The sequence below is a fragment of the Malurus melanocephalus genome, unplaced genomic scaffold, assembly GCF_030028575.1.
Source record: "Malurus melanocephalus ecotype Western Australia unplaced genomic scaffold, MMel_1.1 scaffold_508, whole genome shotgun sequence".
In the NCBI taxonomy this organism is placed as follows: domain Eukaryota; kingdom Metazoa; phylum Chordata; class Aves; order Passeriformes; family Maluridae; genus Malurus; species Malurus melanocephalus.
The window spans coordinates 301,319-322,375 of record NW_026623740.1 but is presented as its reverse complement, the minus strand read 5'-3'; the positions used below and the strand labels follow the sequence as shown (position 1 = coordinate 322,375).

Here is a 21,057-nt window from a genome sequence, read left to right as displayed (position 1 = left end):
ATAAATTTATTATGTTACTAAGGTATGCTGTCTAATAATGTTGGGAGACTGGACATCCTAGCAGGTCACCTCACCTCCTTTATATTACTTTTTGGTTTTTTGGAAGGGAAATATGCAGAAGCAAGATCAAGCAGTGAGTGTACCCTCGTCCCATATTTGATGGCAGAACAAAAATGAGAGACCCCAGATCTTCTGCCTGCAAGTTTTGCACCTTGTCTATAGACAGCATTTCAGTGCTGAGTCTAAGACATGCAAATTTGGTTTGGAAGAAGGAATTGCAAAACAAGGGCTTTGCTCACCCAAACATCTGCTGGGCCAGCAGCTGCAGCCAGTTTTGTGGACAGGATACTGCTTGGGTCATTTCCATCATAACCATTCATTTGACCCTCCCTGTGCCATAGCAAYTGGGGTTTTCATCAGGTGATGCTCAGTGGGCTGCCTCCTGCTCTGTGCCTCTGAAAGCTTTGTCATTCACTTCAYTGGCGTTGAGATCTCACTTCAAATAAAGATCAGGCCAAAACACTGCATACAATTTTTAAGTCAAATCTTAAAATGCAAGATCCCTTCMCATATCCTCAACTTTTAGTTTAAACTGTTTCAGATAACATATTTGTGCTGCCAGGAAGTATAATTTTTAACCCTGAGGTAATGATTTTACTTTAGTTTAGGTGACTGATATTACCTGCCAGCTGTTKATCCTCAAATATCAACTACATTTTCATTGCATCTCTTGCACAGGCTATCTACGTATGATACTAGCAATGAGGAGAAACAAAAGGTGTGATTTAAAAATTATTCTTCTGTTCTTCTATTTTTTAACCTCCAGATGGTCCCTGAGATTGGTGATGTTTTCTTTAGGCTATATATTTTCTGCTTTAATTAACTTACTTAATCAGCGCACATTTGAGAGACATACATGYGATGAGATAATATCAGGTGCTAATATTTAATTGCTTTCATGAAATTAGAATCAGATAAATGCTTGAATCATAATTGAACAATCTTATTAGACTACAAGCTGATCAGTGTTAAAATGAAACTCGTGATGACCACGTTTGCATTAATTTCACGTTGGCTGGGGCTGCTGTATGGACCAAGCACAATGTGATTGCTGGGCTAGGGAGCAAGATCAGAGCTGGATGGCTGAGATCTGCCATACATATATATCAGCTGAGGGGCTGGCATGATTTGTATCACTAAGAGCAGTGAAGGAAACTAATGTTTGATTTACCATATACCATGTTAAAAAATGCAGCAAATCGACTTTTTTTTGTGTGCTATAATAAGCTGTCTTTCCTTCCATCCTATCCCTCCCCAGTGTGTGTGCTTGTGAAGGACAGATAGGCACCAAAGGGATCTATCACCTCAGAGGTTTTGTTGGGAATCATCAGGATGTTATTGCTGGGAGCAGTGGGGATTTGACACATCGTTGTGTTGATGGGCGGGCTGGAGAAAGTCTGGGGCTTGTACACGATTCAAAGWTTTTTATTGCTTGGTGAAAGATCTGAGCAAGGCTGAGTGAAATTCTCAGAATCTGCACCCTCTCTACTTGTTTTCCCAGACAGCTATCATTAGCTGATGAATGGGAGTTCTTGGTTTTGGCATGGCTGTAGTKATTTTACCTGGGTGTTAAGATGGAGAGGAGTCATGCAATACTTACAGGATCCCTTTTTACAAGGCCCGGGTTAGGGACGACAACAATGAGGTGAGCAATTGTAAACATGGAGTTCAGCACATAGGAAAAAAACAAATTCTTATGCAGTGTTATCCTTTGACAGCTGAGGCTCCTGAAAAATATGTAGCACATGTCGTAAATTAGTATTTTTCTTCTGATGTCACTTTAACAAGCTCTTTCTGGCAACAGTCTCTCAAGAATGTCTTTTGGCAAGGCGTGATTGGAAAATACACGCCTTGCATTGCAGCCATAACCTCTGAAAAATTTTTGGGTTTGTTTTTACACCTGTTTAGCACCACATGCTTTTTAGACSATGTTGTGAAGGACCCATCCAGCTACATTCTTAGCTCTCGATGACTCTTTATTTCATGGTAATTGAGATTTAAGTGGTGAAACAGAACCCTGAGAATTATTGGACATGCATGATACAAGTAATGGACATCAGGAATACTGCTTTATAAGTAACTGTTCCCCAGAGACCCAATTTCTCAAATACTCAGACGAAAATTATTTCCTACTTCAGTAATTAGTAGTGAGACAGGATGGGAACTTGGGGCAGGAATCTCCTTAAATTACAGGGGGATTTGGGTTGGTATCCATCCTGCATATTTCTAACTCCAGTTGAGATCCCAAACCACAGGAGGTTGTTTTCCTGCTCAGAAGGAACAGAAATCCCTTGAAATGACTGATTTTGGGGAGGGTAGAATTCATGCTGTTGTGGATAGAGGAATTTTACCAGAGAAATGTTCAGAATTCTTGTGAAACCAAATCATKACTGCAGTTTCAGACCTGAACCATCTCCCCTTTCTAGCTCATGCCCAAATCCTCATGTCACCTCCTCAAACATTCCTGAGGCAGAGGAAAAGCCCCCTGCAGCACTCCATGTCCCAGAGCACAGGGCCGGGTGACAGAGGGTGATGGCAGAAGGGCAGTCATGGAGCTGTTTGATAGTGCTGAGATGGCCACTGATCACTGAGAGCAAGACAAAACTGCTAGGTAAAGAACAGCTAAGAAATATTGCTGTCTTGCTGGGGTAACCTCCTTAGTCACCTGACATTTAATCTTTGTTTTCCTTACACCTACTTTCTGAGTCATTGCATGGAATTCTTCCTTTAGCTTGGTTCTGGTTATAGTTATCAGAATCTTGCAATGCTTATCATTGTGTTTGACCTCCCTATTTATCAAGACATGTTCTTTGGTTCAGGGTATCCAAGAGATGCAGATCCTGGTGGCTTGGAATAAGAGTATCTCTGTACACTTGTCCTGATTTTATAGTCTTCCTTCAACATCAGCTATTGGGAAATATTGAGCACCAGATATGGGGTTGGGTGCATGAACTTTCATTTCCATACCCTCACTTTCTAATTTGACCTTCAGTGCCATCACAATGGCATCAGCTCCTGCCTGACTTGGTCCACACTGAGAGGAGAAAGTGGAACCAAATCCTTACTTGATTCCTCCTTTCTGCTTGTTTTGTCAATSATTTGCAATCTTGTCCATCTCTGACCTGTCTTAGCTCTCTTCCTGGCCCTCTTCCTATTATTGATCATTCCTTTGTGATGTTTTAAAKGTTCCTTGGCATCATCCCCACCATCTTTCTGTATTCTTCCTAMTCTGCTTCAATCTTGGGCACATGTGACTCTTGGGGACAGTGCTGTGCAGGGCCAGGAGTTGGACTCGATCCTTAAGGATCCCTTCCAACTCAGCATATTCTGTGATCCTGTGTGATTCTGATAAATCAGTTGCAAGAAGGCATAACTCAGCCAGTTATCTGTGTCTAAAATTTGTGAGTTTTTTTTGTGTTTCCAAGCCTCTATCCATTGTCTCATTAGATTTTTAGAGTCTCCTATGTTTTCTGTGGCTCCTCTGTGTTTCACATTGTTCATSTCCTATTTTTTCTTAGACAGCGATAGATTCTCTTATCTACTCACAGTCGTCACCCTTACTTAACAGTTCCCATCTCCACTTCTCTATTAAAATTACTATATATTCCTCATAAAACTTCATGTGAATCTGTCATTTTTTTCTCATTAGTGAATACTGAGAATAGTGATTTTCACCCCCAGCTCCTTATTTTCCTGTCCTATGCCCTTGTTTATTTTCAAATTATTTTCATGCCTTGTACCATGTTCTCCCTTAATCCTGGGGAAAACTCTCCAAAAATGTCACAAATTATCCTTCCATCCATTACCCTTCAACTTTTTAAAAAAGCCTTGGCAGCAATTAGGCTGCAGGTGCATTCATAACATGCCATCTATTATTCTGACAAATCTAGGTTAGTTGTACTCCCCATCTGTCTCTATACAAATGTCTTTGATTTAATAATTCAATTGTAAGTCATTTGGAGCTACGAGTACCTCTTTTCTTTTAAAGATAATGGGGTCTCAGTTTGCAATTATTGAAATACTGCAATAATGTGATGATACATGTAGCTGTTAGACACTCTACTTTATGAATACTCTCTMCTGTTATGAGTTAGCATTGCTTAGTGATGCTCATCATTACTGATTCATTACTTCCTTCTGAAAGTACTGCAACATCTGTGATCCCAGATCACTATGAATCTTGATATCCCAAATTGTACCGAAAATAAATCTCTGACAGGAAAGACTTATATATGGGAAACTGCAATCCCTGCAAGCTGCCTCTACAGTCAAAGGCTATTATACTGTCCTGAAATCATCTCTTGCTACCTGATTGACTGTCTGATTGACAGTTTCCCTTCTACTGAAGGTCAAATAATCTATTGCTGTCACCGCCAGATGATAGAAAATAGCTGAAGGTGACATGAGCCTTGCTCCCACACAGCCTCATTCTCTCTTTCTTGTGATTATAGTTTGGTTTCCTCTTTGTGCTCCTATTATGAAGCACTTTGGTTTAATTCCTTTCTCTCTTCTCCCTGTACCCTTTGTGTCATGGTTTAGTCATGGAAAGGGAAGGAGGAGTGGAGGAGGAATAGAGGAGGAGGTGCTGTCAAGAAGGCTGTAAAGACCAGTATTTCAGGCCAGCCTGGGACCAGCCAAGCTCGTGCATTGTCCGTGACTCAGAGCTCAGAGTGAGTCACACAGGCTGGCCCTGCCTCACTTGCTGCCAGGAGCCACCTTTCTGCTCCATTTAGTGCAGCTCATTTGACCAGGTCCTATCTTTACTGTGTCAAAGAACTCAAGCCAGGGTATGGGGTTCCAAATCAGGTTAAATTGCACTCTTTCCAGTTTACTCTGGCCAGTTTACTTTCCAGTTTACTCTTTACTATGGCCACAGCATAACTGTGGCTATTTATCTACTTAAATGGGAAGGGAGCTCATCAGTTCATTGGGTAGAATTTCTAGCTGTCTCTGATTAAGACATTATCACAGGCACTCATTGAATTGTCTCTTTGGAAATTACCAGAATTTACAACCTGTACTTTGGACCCACCTATTTTGAGTTTGCAATCTTGCAAAATCTCATACTCTACTAAAAGCCCAACTATTTAATTTTCCTATGTTTTCTAGATTTACTCTTGGTGATGATGGTGTTGGGGACTTGATTTTTGACTACACTTCCTGTTTGAYGGTTGAGGTACAGACATCAAATTGACAGTGGAGAAGTTCACTAAAGAACAAGATTGAAATGCTCTAGTTAAGCTGTAATACAGTAGTTGTAGTACTTTCGATGACTATCAATTAAATCTCCTTCAAAATTCCAATACAGCATGTCATTATTTTTCTTTCTAGTGATGGTAGCAGTCTGCACACCGGTGCCAGATTCACTCCTAGGGCTGAGTCCTGCAARCACCTGCTCAGGTCAATAGCTCAGTCCTTCAGCCTCAGATTAAAGTGTTCCTGTATTTCAGGAGCTTGGAGCTCCAAGCCACTGCCCCATGCAGTCTCTGTGCCTGGTAAATTCTAGACATGCCCTTCAAAGAGCTTAAGGCAATAGGTAAATGAAAGGCCTTGTAGCCTCCCCATTTACCATTTCCCTATGGGCTGCACTTTCACACCAATCCTGACACCATAACAGCATGGTCTTGGCTATACACTGTTGGGAGAGGTCCCACTGGTGAGAAGAACCTGTGCTCACACTTCTTTATCAGRGCTATAKAAAAARACACYCAGAAGACCTGCTTCCCACTGAYRTGATGCCTTCCAAGATTTCCTTTGSTTGAGAKGCCTCAGGGAAAGAASAGAGARTGTCTATAASAMAAACTTACTTGAAATAGAAGAAAATTGCCAAGGAAATCAACAGGGATGTTATAGACAAAGCATGGCCAACGATCGCCATATAATAAAGTATGAACGCCATCTGCAATTTAACAAAAAGAAAAGRATAGCATGAGCAATTTGCAGGCACTTGGTTTGTTTTCTCATTAAGGAAGAATCTACAACATTAACCTCCCATTTTGTATTTTTTCATTCAAACATTATTTTCGTTCAAACATGTATTTTTATTACTAGCAATCTATTAAATATTGTGATTCTTGGTCTAAAGATAAGGGTTTCTTACATGTGTAAATCTGTTCCTGATACACTGAGTATGGAATGGGGTCCCTGTTCACACTGTGTGTCACTAACTTTCCCAAGCTCGAAGAGAGTGCACCTGATGTAATACATTCAGATTTTTAATGCGCTCATGACAAGTTTTCACACTTAGGCAAAAAAAAAAAAAAATCTGAATGAAATAGGTTGCTTCAGGTTTGGTAGAAAGCTTTTATGGGTTGAAAGCAACTTGAACAACAGGGATCAAAAGCTTAACACTCACTTCCGGAGATGAGTCAGTAGTTAACTGCCCTCAGGACTTGTATTGGGGCTGAGGTTTTGTTAAACTTATTCATCAATTAATTGATGCAGAGAAACTTCTAAATTTCAGGTGATGCTTAGGTCTTCCGGATAATAGTGAGGCATTTTACAAAGGACCTCATTTAACTGAGGGGAAAAGACGATGCCATGTGAGTTTTAATACAGAAAAAAGGTGGGCTGATAGACCTAGGACAACTGAACTAAATCCTTGTCTAATCAGTGCTGAACACAGAACTGGAAACCAAACTCAGGAAGGAGATCTTGGAGTCATCCAGAACAATTCTCCGAATCATTGGCTTACTGTGTTGTGTAGCCAAAAAGCCAGCAAAACATTGATTATGATCAAAAAAGGCACTGAGAGTAGAACATCAACATATGTCTGTTTGAAATTTGCACCACAAACTTTAAATGCACGTGAGCTTCTGGTCTCCATATCCCAAGGACATGGCAGAGAAAGGAAAGGTGCAAAGAAGGCAACAAAAATAGCTGAGGCTGAGTTTCTGTGGCTACAAACGCTGGGATTCTCCTCTTTGGAGAGGAGAAGGCAGAGGGGGCTTCTGACCAAGGCTTTCCAAGTCRTGAAAGCAGCAGATGGGGTGAACATGATCAACTCCCACCACACAGGAACAGCACACCCTGAGACACGTTCTGGTTCACTTTGGAGTGAGCCTGGGCAGTTCAGTGAATGACAGTGCTGTGAATCCAGTACCCATGGGCAGATAACTGGGSTTTCACTGTGACTCGTGCCAGTGAGCTCTAATAGAGGGTGATCCATATTTTTTATGCCAGCTGTAAAACAAAATTGCAGGACGTCACCTAAGCTTTAGAGTGTTGAGGTATTTAAACAAATGTGAATTTAAATTTAAAGCTTGGTCTCAGCCAAGCTCTTAAGCATCAGCCATCTGTCAGAGGAGTGCAGGAGGCTGAATGTCATGCCAGGCTTCACCAGTGAAGGCACTGACACAGTAGCAGCCTGTCCTGACAAAAGCACTGGAGGTCTTAGTTCCTCTGCTGGGTTTATTTTCTTTTCAGCTCTACTTAATTCATTTTTCTTTTGCTACGCATGATCAATTTCCTTTTTTTGCAATGATTAGATGAATTGTTTTTTGTAGCCTGAAGTTTTGACACTCMCATCTTTTTGGTGTTCCCAAGCAATTTTAAACTTTCACTTGAGAACAAATATGAACACGATTAAGAAAGCAAAGCCATTCCTCTTAGTAAAAATGCACATCTTCTTAAATAATTTGGTCTCCAGACATTTTACAACTTTGAAATCAGCTTCTGCATTCATTTACCTTGGTGGTGGTGGCCTGATCCAGATTTAAAACAAAGGCACATTTACACTGATCTGACCACACAGAAGACATGATCTGAGTGTAAATACCATTCACCAAGTTATGGAAAACTATGCATATTAACAGCAAATACCCTTGGACTCCCAGTTTTCCTCCACAAAGGCTAACCACTGCATTGCTAGTGAGCACAAATGCTTGATAACTTGTTCTGAGAGCACCAGCAATCCCAGAGAGGACAGACCTGAGTGTGGAGAACATGAGACAACTTTTTGAATACAGAGTAGTGGGAGTGGTTTTCACCTGTGTACATGTGCCACTTCCACTTCATACTACATGGTTGCAGTGTTTATTCAAGACATTTTCTTGAAGCCTGAATTTAATTCACAAATGACTATTGAAAAATACTGTTTTTCTGCCTATCTTTTATACAACCCATAGCCTGAAACAATTGTAGTAGGAAAGGCCTCCAGATAGCTACATGTAGATTTATGTGCTGGAGGATTCCCTGGAGGATTATAACTTTCAGCTTTTTTACTGCTTAATTAACTGCATATTTGAGACTCAGCAATTGCTGTTTTGCTTACTTTATGCAAACTCACTATGGCAAATGTGTAAAAAARCCTTTGTAATAAAACCATAATGACAGATCAAAATGGACTGAACTGTCAGCCAACAAAGCATATGGTCTACCATTACATTTTTAAGAACTGGCAACAGCTTTCTGTTTTTTGGTTTTTTTGTTTGTTTGTTTGGTTGTTTTTTTTTTTTGGTTTTTTTTTTTTTTTTTTTTTTTTTAAGTGGTCTGTCTCAAAAGTATAGCATTTTGGTATTTTCAGTTAGCTTCAAACAAATAATGAACACTTTAACTTATTTCCTTGAACTGGCACATGTCATGTCCTTCTGACACATAGGACTTATATGATTTGCTCACTCATCAAATTTTTTGTTTGTTAAAATTTTTCATCCTAGATTTAGAAAACCTAAATGTTCTTCATTGTCCCTCTAGAATTCTTCACTTGAGAAAAGAGAATTCTCTAAGAGCAATACCTTTGACTCAGTTAATTATATTATGTGTAGGTAACTGGAAATAGTCTGCAAAATGAAGCACATTTCTGTTTACTGAAGACTTGGTTTAAAGGTCATAATCTAACTTGGCATTTCTGTAAAGATGGATTCTTTCTGCATTTTCCATCATTTTTCATTTCAGACAAACCAAGATGTGCATATAATTTTCTTTTGTATTTTATCTGTTCTCTGCATGAGCAATGCTCAGAATTCTTCTGGAAGGCATGGATAATAGATAACAGAGCTACATTTTTTGCCCCTTTAYATGTGCCAACATCTGGAAAAATTATATTTTTATGGTGCTTCCATGTAATGCCTCAGTAAGCTCATWTTGTTACTGTTATTCTTGCCTTGTCACATAGGTGAGCCCCATTTTACCATGATGGCTCCTCATGCTGCAAAAACCTTTAGAATTCACCTCCTGCCTAGTCCAGTAGACTTTTCCAAGGCCCGTTGGGCTGGATTACTACTAAATATAACTTCATACTGCTTTTTGGCTGCATAAAAAAAGGTCCTCCAACACAAGCCCCAAATCAAATCACTTCTTGAATCTTTTCCTTCCACTATTCCAAATAGTCACAAATTATTCTGTCACAAATCTGTAATCAGATTTTCCTGGAGCTCCACTTGCATTTGAGAGATACATTTATTTTTTATGAGCTTCCCTAACAATTTTTTTTAGCTTTTCTCAGGTTTGTCTCTCCTTATTTCTTTTGGTACTTTTATATTTAGTTTTTCTCTTTCAGTTTAGCTACTTGATTTTGGAATATTGATGCAAGTGCTTAATTCATTATTGTAAGTAGTCTCAGTTACTTCAGTGAAACTCAAAGTTAAATGTGTTCAYGCTTGTAAGATTTTCTGGATTAATGGTACCTTCATAAATATTTATTTTCAAAGCATGTGAGTACAGGATGATACTCTTTCCTTTAGAAAAGTAATTTAAACTTACATTAATATTACCAACCCTGCAGAGAAGCTATCAACATCTTGGTATATTATTATTACAGAAATCAAAATTAAGACTCTAGAAGATTGTTTTATAACTGTTGGTCAATCAGGGAAAATCATAGGAATTAAAAAGGCATTTGAAAAATACTGTAAAACTTGTCACATGAATAACCACTAAATTATCCACCTCATAGCAAACCTATATTTAGGTTTGAGCACACATCAAATAACTTGGATAAGATAAGATCACAAGAACAATATTTTTTAAATCTTGGGCAACAAATAAAGCTGAAAGATAGGGCTATTCTGGTCTCTCTCAAATGTCTTATTGCTAGTCCAGCCCTAAACCATTGCCAAACAACCACTGCCTCTTTAACTTCAGCATACCTTCAGTTTTTCAGAGGTGAAAGAGTTGCACAGGGTGTAGTTGGACCATGTTCGGTTGCTCTCAGGATGGCGGAACCAATTTCCAGTTTCATCACAATATTTTGAAGCCCTCTCTGATGATAAATTACAGTAACAGTTATTTAACATAAGCATATTATGCAATTAAAAAACCCATCTAAAATGATTTACTTATTAGGGAATAAAATGTCCATATAATAAAACCAAATGATTTTTAACCTGTGTAATTACATATTTCTGGTTATGTATGTAATACATATTTCTGGTTTGTTGTTTTGGTTTTTTTTCTGAGACTTAGCTGGTGGTAAATTTGTTATTTAGCTTGACTGAATCCACTATAGTATATTTCTCAACCTGCATTCAGATGTAACATTTAGGTGATAATAATCTTTTTAAAGAAGCTGTCGAGAGCTGCTTATGGAAAAGAAAATAACCTCAGGAGCTGAGGCCAGACCTGAAGGGTGTGTGCAGGGTTTCAGGTGTCAAGGGAAATAATGAGTTAAAAATACTGCACAGATAAAGGGCATCAGAGRTGTATAAATCAGAGCTGGGGTGCTGGAGATGCCAACAGCCCCAGCCCAGCGCTCTCTCAGTGCAGAGGGTGGAAGAGTCTTGCCCGACCTCCATTTGGGTGGAATCCTGAGATGGAGAGTGGGAACATTGCTCATTCTCTCAGGATCGGCACAGCATGCAGACACAGAGACAAGCAGCCTCACTGACATKTTGGTGCTGATCCCACACGTCCAGTTTAATTTAAAATGTCTGCAGAGTTCTCTGTCTGAATAATCTGTCTTTGGCCTCTACACTGGTGTCTCCGGTGCTCTCTCCTGCACCACAGGTGGCTCTGGCACCCTTCCCGAGATCCCTGCCATATGGATGGCTCCCCAGGCTCTGCTCCTCTGCATGTCCTTTTCCTGTGCTGGGGGACAGTGGGGCCTCAGCAGCTCTGAGGGATCCTGGAGATGCAGATGTGTGCTGTGTCCGTGCCCCCTGTCACACTCACGSTCCTGCTGGGGACACTCTGGATGCTGAGGAGCAGACGGTCACTCCTAATCCCCTGTCAGGTTTTGGAGGAGTTCCTTTGGCCTTCCCTCAAGCATTAGCCACATGGGAGTCACTGGAATGTTTGCCCGAGTATCAAAGACAGGGTAAGATCATAAACTTAAAATATTTGATATTTGCTTAGATAGTGACACAGACAGTTATGAAAAATATGTTTCTCAAGTCTGACTTCTAAAATAGTCTAAAAAGTCTGTCTTGAATTTCCTTTGCCTTTTCTAGTTCTATAATTTTATTTGCTTTATACYTAGAATATCAGCATTTTGTCAATACACTTTTACAGAGCCCAATGCCGTTTGAACATACACATTTTTGGTTTTTGTGGTCAACATTCCCACTTACTTTTATTCGTCTGATGATTAATGGTTCTATTAATTTGGGAGATTCATATTCCCTCTATACAACCTAAAGAAAGGAACCARTCATATGGGAAAGGATTGTGTAAACTGAGTTATCTTACTCTGGCTAGAAATACACTTTAAATAGAGCTATTGCAGAAAAAAGGACAGTCCTCCGGAACACAGTGTATTTTTGAAATTATTGTGGACTTCAAATCATTGTTTTGAGTGACTTGTTAAAAATCAATACGTGCATCAACAATACCAAGAGGAACAGCACACATTATTTGAGCCTTCCATTGCTGCAGCTTGGAGATAATCTCAGACTGCCTGTGCAGCAATGTTCCCTTTGTACTCACTGCCAGATGCTATCAAAAGCTGGAAAAAGTCACAGATAAAAGATTAATGGTGGTGCTACCATGGAACACAGTGTGCAAACGTTGCACTGACTATCCCATACACTCTGCAAAGTGCATGGCTKTTGTTAATCTGCTGCAGACTATGTATGGCAATGTCATCCATCATCTCTGTGCTCCAGGGCCCAGGTAGGCTCTCTGCCAGAGTATAATGTGGCCTCTCTAAATTAGAGACAAACCTTTCCACTCATACTTTTCCTTGAAGCCAGGCAAACACGGCTCATCCTACTCTGAAAGTGTCCATGTCCCATGGATTTCTTACTGTGATGTGAGAATACTCAGCTGGGGAATAAACCCTCTTTACTGTCCATCCYAGTGATTCAAATAGTTCAAACATATCTTCTAAATATTTTCTTTTATACAGAAAGGAAGCTGCAATCCAACCTCTGTTCTACTKCAAATTATTCTACGGTGGCCCAGTGTCAGGTGGGGGATTATGAACCYGGGTGTGTGTTGGTGTTTTGTGCTACCCAGGAGAATATGGTAAAGCCTGAAGAAATACACATGAGCGAGCATGGGTAAGACAACAGTAGCAAGGAAAGGTGTGGGCTTTGAGATTATAAAAATACTGTGTAGACACAAATGTTTAGGCTCTGTCTGTATCCTATAAAGTTGGATAGGGCACCACTTGAGCATCACATTATTCAAAGTGGAAGAASAGTGGCATCACATTGGACTGATCTCACCTGACTTCAGCAACCTTAAAGTTACGTAATTCAGAGACAGTTGTGCAGGATCTCTGCAGTTAACTGAGAGACAGATACTTCAGGAGCTGTCTGGGGAAAATGGATGAGAGAAATCTCATTCACAATGGAAGTTTCAYGGGAGCAGTGAAGCATGTTGAAAGATTAACCAGTAGCAATTATTTGCATGTGTATTGTTTGTGCCAGTAATAGCACTTTTATGAATCATATTTCCATTAAAAAACATCTCAGTCATTTATATATAACAAATACCTTAATATCTCTGGAACAATGTAATAGCTCCATCAATCAGGCTTTTTACAATTAGACCAGCTCTGTAGCTAGCACATGTTGAAAGAGCCAACATCAATTTTTTGTTTGTTGCTGAGTTATAAGATGGTAGAAGAAAGAAGTTATCCCATTGCAATGATGCACTGCTCCTCGAGCTACATGAAGAATTGTGAGGAATAGTTTGCAAAAGGGAGCTAAAGACAGAAACCCAACAAAGCAGAGCAATGGGGGTAGTTTTGCTAAATGCAACTTTGGCTCACAAAGTGGGGTGCCTTCTGCTCTTAAACTCTGTTTTCTGCAAAGAGCAAAGAGAATGAAAGTGACATGAAAATGTGTGTCTGCCACAAAAAAATCTTACACCTTTGGCTCCCTTGCTATGTGACTGCACCAAACCAATCCTGATTAAATGGGCTGTACAGGGACAGTGAGGTGGGCAATGAAACACTGCCCTGCCACAAACCCAAGAGCTCACAGATGGCACAGGGCAACGCTCTGCTCCTTCTGTTGCCCCTGGCAAACCTGCCTTGCTAGRAGGCCATTATATCTAAAATAAATTTTCTTTCCTTAGTAAGACTAYTGCCAGCATGCATTAAACAGTACATTTCTAAAAAACTAAACTCTTACCAATTTCAGTGAGACCTGGAATTATTTCAGAGGGATTACACCTAAGATTAACCTGTCTAAAATAAGAATATAAAATCCAATTCAAGAGAATTGCATGTTGCCTGAATAGGGGCATATAAAATAGCCCTGCTCAGAGCTTCACAGCCAGAAGTGGATGAGACAATGAATTTCCTGCTGTCACTGGCATTAAAACAGTAGGTCTTGTTATGTTTTCCAGACAAATTGATTTGTTTTTGTGCATTATCACATTGTGCATGATGTGCACTGCAAGAGATTGCTTTGAGAACACAGATTCCTATCCAGTAAGAACTGATCTAAGTTCAGTGAAATAAGTGGGACTACACTTGGTAGCTAACTGTGAAGTTGTCAGACAGAAAATGAACAGAGCACTGAGTATGTTCTCCTTCACTTTGTTCCTGTGTTTTTTTTTCTTCAGAACACGATTTCACTTTGTTTACTTTCTAACATACTCTAGCAATTTCTTCTTGACATCAATGCTGAATATTGTTGGGGATCAGATATAGAAGGCTGGTATTTGGCACCCACAGATACAGATGGGAGGAGGATTCGAWGCTACGCTGRCAATAATGTTTTACTTTTCCAGTTATGAAGGATGTAYRTATYGAAGCATAAAAATATAGAGGAAAGRCATTATTTTATTTCAGGTCTCAAAGCTGTACATGGCCTCTTAATGAGGCGATGTAGCCATCAATTAGCTGATACACAGTGGTTCTGCACATCCTGGTGCAGCCCAAAGCAACACGACATGAAATACTTGTTTTAGAAATCCATGGGCTTCTTGCATGCCTAAAATACATGCTGGAGTGGTGGAATATCAGAGACTCAATGGGGGGGAAATCTGACAGTCACTMCAGTTTTATCATGGGAAATTGCTATTCCTTATGATGAATTTTCCGTTTCTCAGCAGAAAATCCGGCTGTGTTTTGTTTAACATGAATAAGTTACCAAAGGAAAAAATGACTTGTGACACCAAACCTGACAGACTTCTCAGGACAGCTCAGTCTGTGCTTTTGGCCACCTGTAAGTGGCAGCCACTTCCATTAGCAGTTGACAGACTTGTAGACATCCCCCTTATTTCTTGTCTCCCTCCTACATTATTAAGTCCCTGTCACCTGTAAAGCAAAGGCTGACTCCCCACTGGTTTGGTGGCACATCTGTAACACAAGCTGGGTTACTCAACAGGAAAGCAGCTCTGGTTGAAGCAGGAGATGTTGAGGTGCTGCCAAAAGAGGAAAACAGGGTTGACAGACCAGGATAAAGTCAAAGAGGCTGTCAGAGGTGCTGACAAGAAGAGAAATGTGCCAGAGGAAAATATGGGGGCCAGAAGACCATAGATWTTGTTGTTAAAGAGGGCAGTGGAGAGAACAGTAGGAAATTAATTACTGGGGGAGGCTTTTCTTCCTAAGGCTGTGTACAGAGAACAGGAGTACTAAAAAATGCCTAAATTCCAACTTTTAAATCTTGCCAGAAAGAGTAACCAGAGTATGCACACACTGTGGGACAGACTGTGACAAGAGCCTGTACATGAAGGAGTGATTTGCAATCAGTGTATGAGCCACAGGCCACAGCATTAACAAGCATCAGTAAGTGGAGTGGGACACTTCTCCCTGGATGGCTTCAAGCGTTACTTCGAAGAGTGCAATTAGTTCAGAACAAGTCACTGGAGACAGACAAGTGGAAAAGCTGAGAAAAGGAGGCTTGGGAGTGAGCGGGAGAGTGGCTCTGAATCACCCCCATTCATGAAGGATGAGGACCTTTAGCCATGAGGAAATGTCTGTGATCACAAGGCTGCCCAACACCCACCTTTGCAGGTACAAGGTGAGCATGACATGGAGTACATGTAAACTAAGACTGTTAGTGCCACATATCTTTTTCTTCTGTGAAAACCACGGAAGCAGGGGAAGGAAAAGTCTTATAGTAAATCTTCCTGTTCATAAAGAGCTGCTGTATAGGAATGATATAATGAAYAAAATGGGGACTGAAGCAGAAGGTRAAGGCTCCATCCCAGAGGCCCTTCTAACATGGACACAGGAAAAGGCTTGTGCAGCCTCAGGATCCAGAGCCTCATTTTCTCTCCTGAACGTGGGCACTTCTGCCTGGGGACTGAACCAAGCTTGGCCAATTCTTCTGAAATGCTCTTTGGGAATATTTTGCGCAAATAGTCTGATGTTGAAGCACTCATCCGCAGAGAGGGAGACCTGAGTGAAAGGCAATCCTCCACCTGAGGGTCTCAGYTTCTCAGTCCCTGTGTCCCCGAGTGCTCCTGTTGCAGGCTCTTCCCTGAAAACTGTGACACTGCACAGAAAAGAGGTCAAGTCTTATGTCCCAGAAAGCAAAGAAGGGCGCAAAAGACAAGACCTTGTGATTTGGTGCCCATTGTCTGCCTCAGGGGTGTGAACTGCTGTGAAGATTTGTGGGGTTGGTCTCAGGGTGTTTCAGCAGGAAACCTTGTCACATGAGCTCACTTTCCAAGCACAGAATCCCTGAGCAAACAGATTTCCTTCAATCCATCCTGTTCCATGCCTACTTCCACTGGAAAGAGGGACATTCCTTCACCAAAGACTGAATGCAGGTTTGAATCCCCTCAGACTGGGTCTGACACTGGAAATACCCCACTTACTGTGTGAATTCTGTAATCACGACAGTTTGATTTATCAAGGACAGAAATAAAAATAAATCTGGCTGCTGCTGCAAATGGGATTCAGCAAAACGCATACGGGGCTTGATCCAAACTGGAAACTCCTCAGTTTCTAAATAAGCAATAAGCTCAAGAAAATCAACAGTTTTAGCTAATGGTGCTGGGTAATTAACTCACAGCTATGCAATAATCTGCTTCCTTCATTTCCAGCTGGGCACATACATTTTGGGTTTAAGCTTGAGTTGAAAATTTTTAGATTAATGTGCCCTCCCTCCCAAATATTTAATTCCATAGATTTTAAGTGCAGTTGGTGCATGTGACTATGTGGAATTTAATACATTGTGGCATCAAGCACTGTCTATAAACAACATGTCCTGAGCATAGAATACACAAATGTGTTTCTCTTCACACTGTACTCTTTGCAGAGTTAAACTTGTGTTTAATATTTCATTATRTCTATTAAGAAATTCTTACACTGATTTTTCATTTTTCCTTTTAAATGTTCTTCAATTACTTCTCTCTGTCTGCTTCTAGTATTTGTTTGAAAAACTMAGCTAACAACTGAAATTCAGAGACTGAAAGCACATTTTTTCAGTACATCTTCTTCCATAAAATTATATATTCCAATAAAAATGGAACAAAGATCATACTGATGCATATTTCAAGCACATAAGCATTTTTTATTCATTATAAAAACTTAGAATGAGGTGCTAAGAATATTTTGATGTTATAATTCAGTAGCTAACATTTCATAAACTATGTTCCATTAATCCATGGCTTATATTTACATAAATATAAATACATATACCATTTTTTTAAAATGAAAATATGTAAATTAGAGAATCCAAAAGCTTGATGTGYTTTAATTTCAACCAAACTTTCTGAGATTCCACAGTGCTGCAAAAATGCCACTGGATTACACACATCCACTCAATGGCATGTATGCTCTGAAGATATTMTTTGAAAGGCAAAATGATATAAAGAATTACTGTACCAGTTGGATCAAAGTCYGGAAAATAATCTGGACAATTCTGAGCAGTGAGCCTTCCAGCAGGTGTGTCATCCCAGCACAACCAGCCATCCCATGTTCGGTTGCAGAACAGACCTGCACATTTAAGAGGATTGCAGGAGTTAATTCAACAAAAGTCCCTCCTGAACCACTCTGTTCTAGCATCTTGAGGAATATTGCTGCCTGCAGACAATCAAATTTTCTTTTTGTAATATACCCCGTTGTTGTTACACTGAGAGAGGCATTCAGGTGCTACAAGRTATTTGTTTTTGCTGACCTGATGTTAGAGATGTTCATTTTACTGGAAGTTATGTTTAAAGTCTGTTGAACTGAACTGAACTGAACTGACGGTCCAATCCTACCAATTTCTCTTACTGATCCTCTTTCTGTTCTCAGCTCTAAGCACGTACACCAGTGGTACCCAAAGACCTATGAGACACCCACCTTCCGTTTCACTTTTGCTGCTCAGTAGGTCTGAAAATCAGGTTTCTGAAATGTAAAGTTAGGAAGCATTTGTGGGGACATCCCAGCTAAAGGCAACACCAAGTCCCTGTGAGGGTGTTGCCTTGCTGAACACCAGAGATCGGTGAAATAGAATGAGAAGATACATCTTAGTTTTTATTGCTGTAGGCCTGAGAAGGTATCAAAATGGAGGTTGTTTTTGAAAGAATCATATAGAAGGCATCTAATGGAAACTGAAAGTTAATAAAATATGGGTAGCTAATTACCTCCAGTGCTTTTGAAACTACCTACAGATAAACTTTCTYACTGAAGCAAGAAAGCTGTAAAAAGACATCTGAATTTTTCAGATTTGCACCAATAACTATGTGTAAGTGAAGTAGTTGTCAATTAAAAAATAAAAACATAAAATTTTCAAAATTAATTTTTTACAGATTAAATGTTGTTCAGAAATTATATTTCTATGTATACTTTTTCTTCATTAGCTAGGAGTTTATGCACACACATTTTTTCAGTTATCAACTTCAATGTGCTAATGCTACTTTTCACTTAACTAACCATGAGAGAATCCAAAAGCTTGATGTGTTTATTATGAGATGATTATCATGTTCTTCTACAGCTTTGAAATGTATCTAAAAGACTTCCAGGAATATTTTTGCAATATGTAAGAAAAAGAAGAGTAGAAAATGATTGCAACTTGAGCTTGTGTTTGAAAAGTAGTGCCAAATGGAGTTGGAGGGAATTTTGAGTTTTAAAAGTTTAAATCCTTTGCCTGGCCTGATAAAGAAAAATAATCAAGCAGCTCAATCTATACATTGTGGGCTTGTCTTCCAAGGTAACTAATAGGATATAGATATGCACACATTTATATTTATCTATCTATCTATCTATCTATCTATCTATCTATCTATCCATCCATCAATCCATCCATCCATCTACACACACATACACACACACTGTGCTTTTCAGGAAGGGTGGTCATTGTTCCCATGCGCCTGAGCTCCTCATTTTATTATGTCTTCAGTTCAGAACGCAAYTTCAGTGGTGCTGGCATCATTCCTCAGTTACCCACTATCTTCATTTTGAGTTATAAATGAATTAAGCACATGTTACTATGAAAATAACAGCCCCCAATGGCATCRCTCAAATGGAGCTGCCAGCTGAAGGAATGCAGGGACTGCCCTGCTGTCCTCCTGCCACAATGCTGCCACTGAGAACGCTACCAGGAATTCACATCTTGATATATGTGAGTCCCCAGCTCATGCTGGATAAGCCCTTTGCAACTTATCACATAAGCAAAGTGTAAAAGRAAGGTGAATCCAGTGGTTACTATCAATAGATGCAAAAATTAGGTGTTTGTAGAGCTGGAGGCTAAAAGAGTAATTTAACAAGAAACAGCAAGTAATCTTCCCCAGCAATTAAACAAGTCCAGCAATTAAAAGGCTTGCTTATGCCTGAAACATCATTCTTTCTGTCCCATAACCTTGTTTGTGGGTATTCCCCATTGTTGATCTGAATTAAAACCTATTTTAAACAGTGGGAATCTCTATATTCCTTCCCAAATATTTCTGCATCAAGATKTGATTATCTTAACATCTAAATCTTCTTTGAGTCTTACAGAGTCCAGTAAAATTTTTAAGATAAAGAGCTTTAGGAATATCTTTGTTCTTGTATTACAAAAAAATCCCATATTATCACCAACACCTCAATTAGGTTGGGTGTTTTTGTTAACTAAAAAAAAAATATTTTCCCTTTAAATTGTGTCCTCAGTATCTGTTGTTTACTTGCACTAGTCTCACACTACCTGTGATATTTTTTTTCTCTAGCTCCTCATACCTTCTTTCATATCTTCTGTGAGAAAAAAATGACCAGAACATTCAGTCCCAAAAAGAAATGTTGCTTTATATTATGCAATTGCAGCACCACCATTATTTGTCATTTCTCTTTTCAGCATTCTTCATAACTGCCTCCTATTCTGTAAAGACAAGTGCTCAGTGTTTCATAAACCTCTTTTTCCTATTGTTGCTGCTGAATAAAGAACACATGGAACTTGTGTTGGTACAGAACATGACAGTCAGCAGTGAATTCACAAATGGCAAAAAATTGAACAGTGAGTGGAGCAAACAGAACAACACTTATATTTGAGACGTCCCCACTCACAATCAGGTGTCACCTCACTGAGAGGTTCAGGAAAATGATATTCCTGAAGCAAGAACAAGAGAGATTCAAGCAGCAAAACACTGAGCCAGAAATGTAGATGACAGARGAAGAAAGAGCTTTTAATTCCCTGGGCTCCTTCCAGGCTTTTTTCTTTCTYTGCACTTAGGAGGATGCTAAGTAAGTGTGAATTTGATTACTTCTTGTGGGAAGGAAACGGCACCCTGAGGAAGACTATGGATAAGTATAGAGACGAAAACTTTTCTTTATAGTTAYATAACACATGGCAAAAACCAGATTTTTAAAAAATCTTTTTTTACCTTTTTTCTTGTATGGAGGAGCTCTGTTCATCCTCTCATAGCATTTGAACTGTGAATCTATGATCTTCTGTCGTATGACTGAATTTTCAGTTACTACAGGCTCTAATGTAGGATCAGTATAATTTACAGTAGAAGAAAGACTTGGAACAATTCTCTGTATGGAAAGGAAAAGCTGTCAGTACAACTGAATAAACAAAGAGGATTAAATTAAAAAAAAAGAAAAAGTGAGGACCAGAAATCTCTATTATGCATTCTTCAAAGGCTTTTTGGTTTGCACATATGTTTATCATTATGATGAGCCTTGTACTACTTACAAGTAAATGCTGAATTTTGTTAGTGTACCTCATTAAAAGATTTTAACCAAGCCGTGTTTCTTGGCAAAGAGAGGACCATTAAAGACCCGATAAAATCTTAAATATATTTTCATTCAATTTGGTGTCTGCAAGAGAATTTTCTATCTTCCAAAGTTACACCAATGTATTTCTGCTCTCTTGCGCTGATTTCTCCCTACACAGTGCAAACAAAATACCCCAGTGCCACAGCCTTTGATATTTAATGTTTTATGTCACCTGCTTTGAGCTTCTRCAACTGTCAAGGTCATAGAAATACCAGGTGGAGTTTAAACCCTGTTACATGACCTTAGCTCCTAGATAAGTACCTAAGCAGAATCCCTAAATTTGACAGTCTAATTAGCAAGGTCTTCTTTGATCTAGTGACAGCTTCTGAATTATCTCATTCTGAGCTGCCTGCAGCTTAAAGGAAAGGATCACTGCCTCTGGAAGGCAAGATCTCATCTAGAGAGGTCAGTTGAGTTCTTTTGCTATCCATCCATCCATCCATCCATCCATCCATCCATCCATCCATCCATCCATCCAT

The 21,057-nt window shown here is 39.5% G+C and overlaps 1 protein-coding gene across 1 annotated transcript in view; it reads right to left on the bottom strand.

Moving 5' to 3' along the window:
* Nucleotides 1-21,057, bottom strand: part of LOC130582581 (calcitonin receptor-like) — a 155,438-nt gene that overhangs the window by 33,063 nt on the left and 101,318 nt on the right. The window contains exons 3-7 of the mRNA XM_057381377.1: nucleotides 20,182-20,335; nucleotides 17,231-17,341; nucleotides 10,149-10,261; nucleotides 5,868-5,959; nucleotides 1,661-1,787 (exon numbers count right to left, since the gene is read on the bottom strand). Of these exons, the coding sequence (XP_057237360.1) occupies nucleotides 1,661-1,787; nucleotides 5,868-5,959; nucleotides 10,149-10,261; nucleotides 17,231-17,341; nucleotides 20,182-20,335 (597 nt within the window). The remainder of the gene's footprint in view (nucleotides 1-1,660; nucleotides 1,788-5,867; nucleotides 5,960-10,148; nucleotides 10,262-17,230; nucleotides 17,342-20,181; nucleotides 20,336-21,057) is intronic.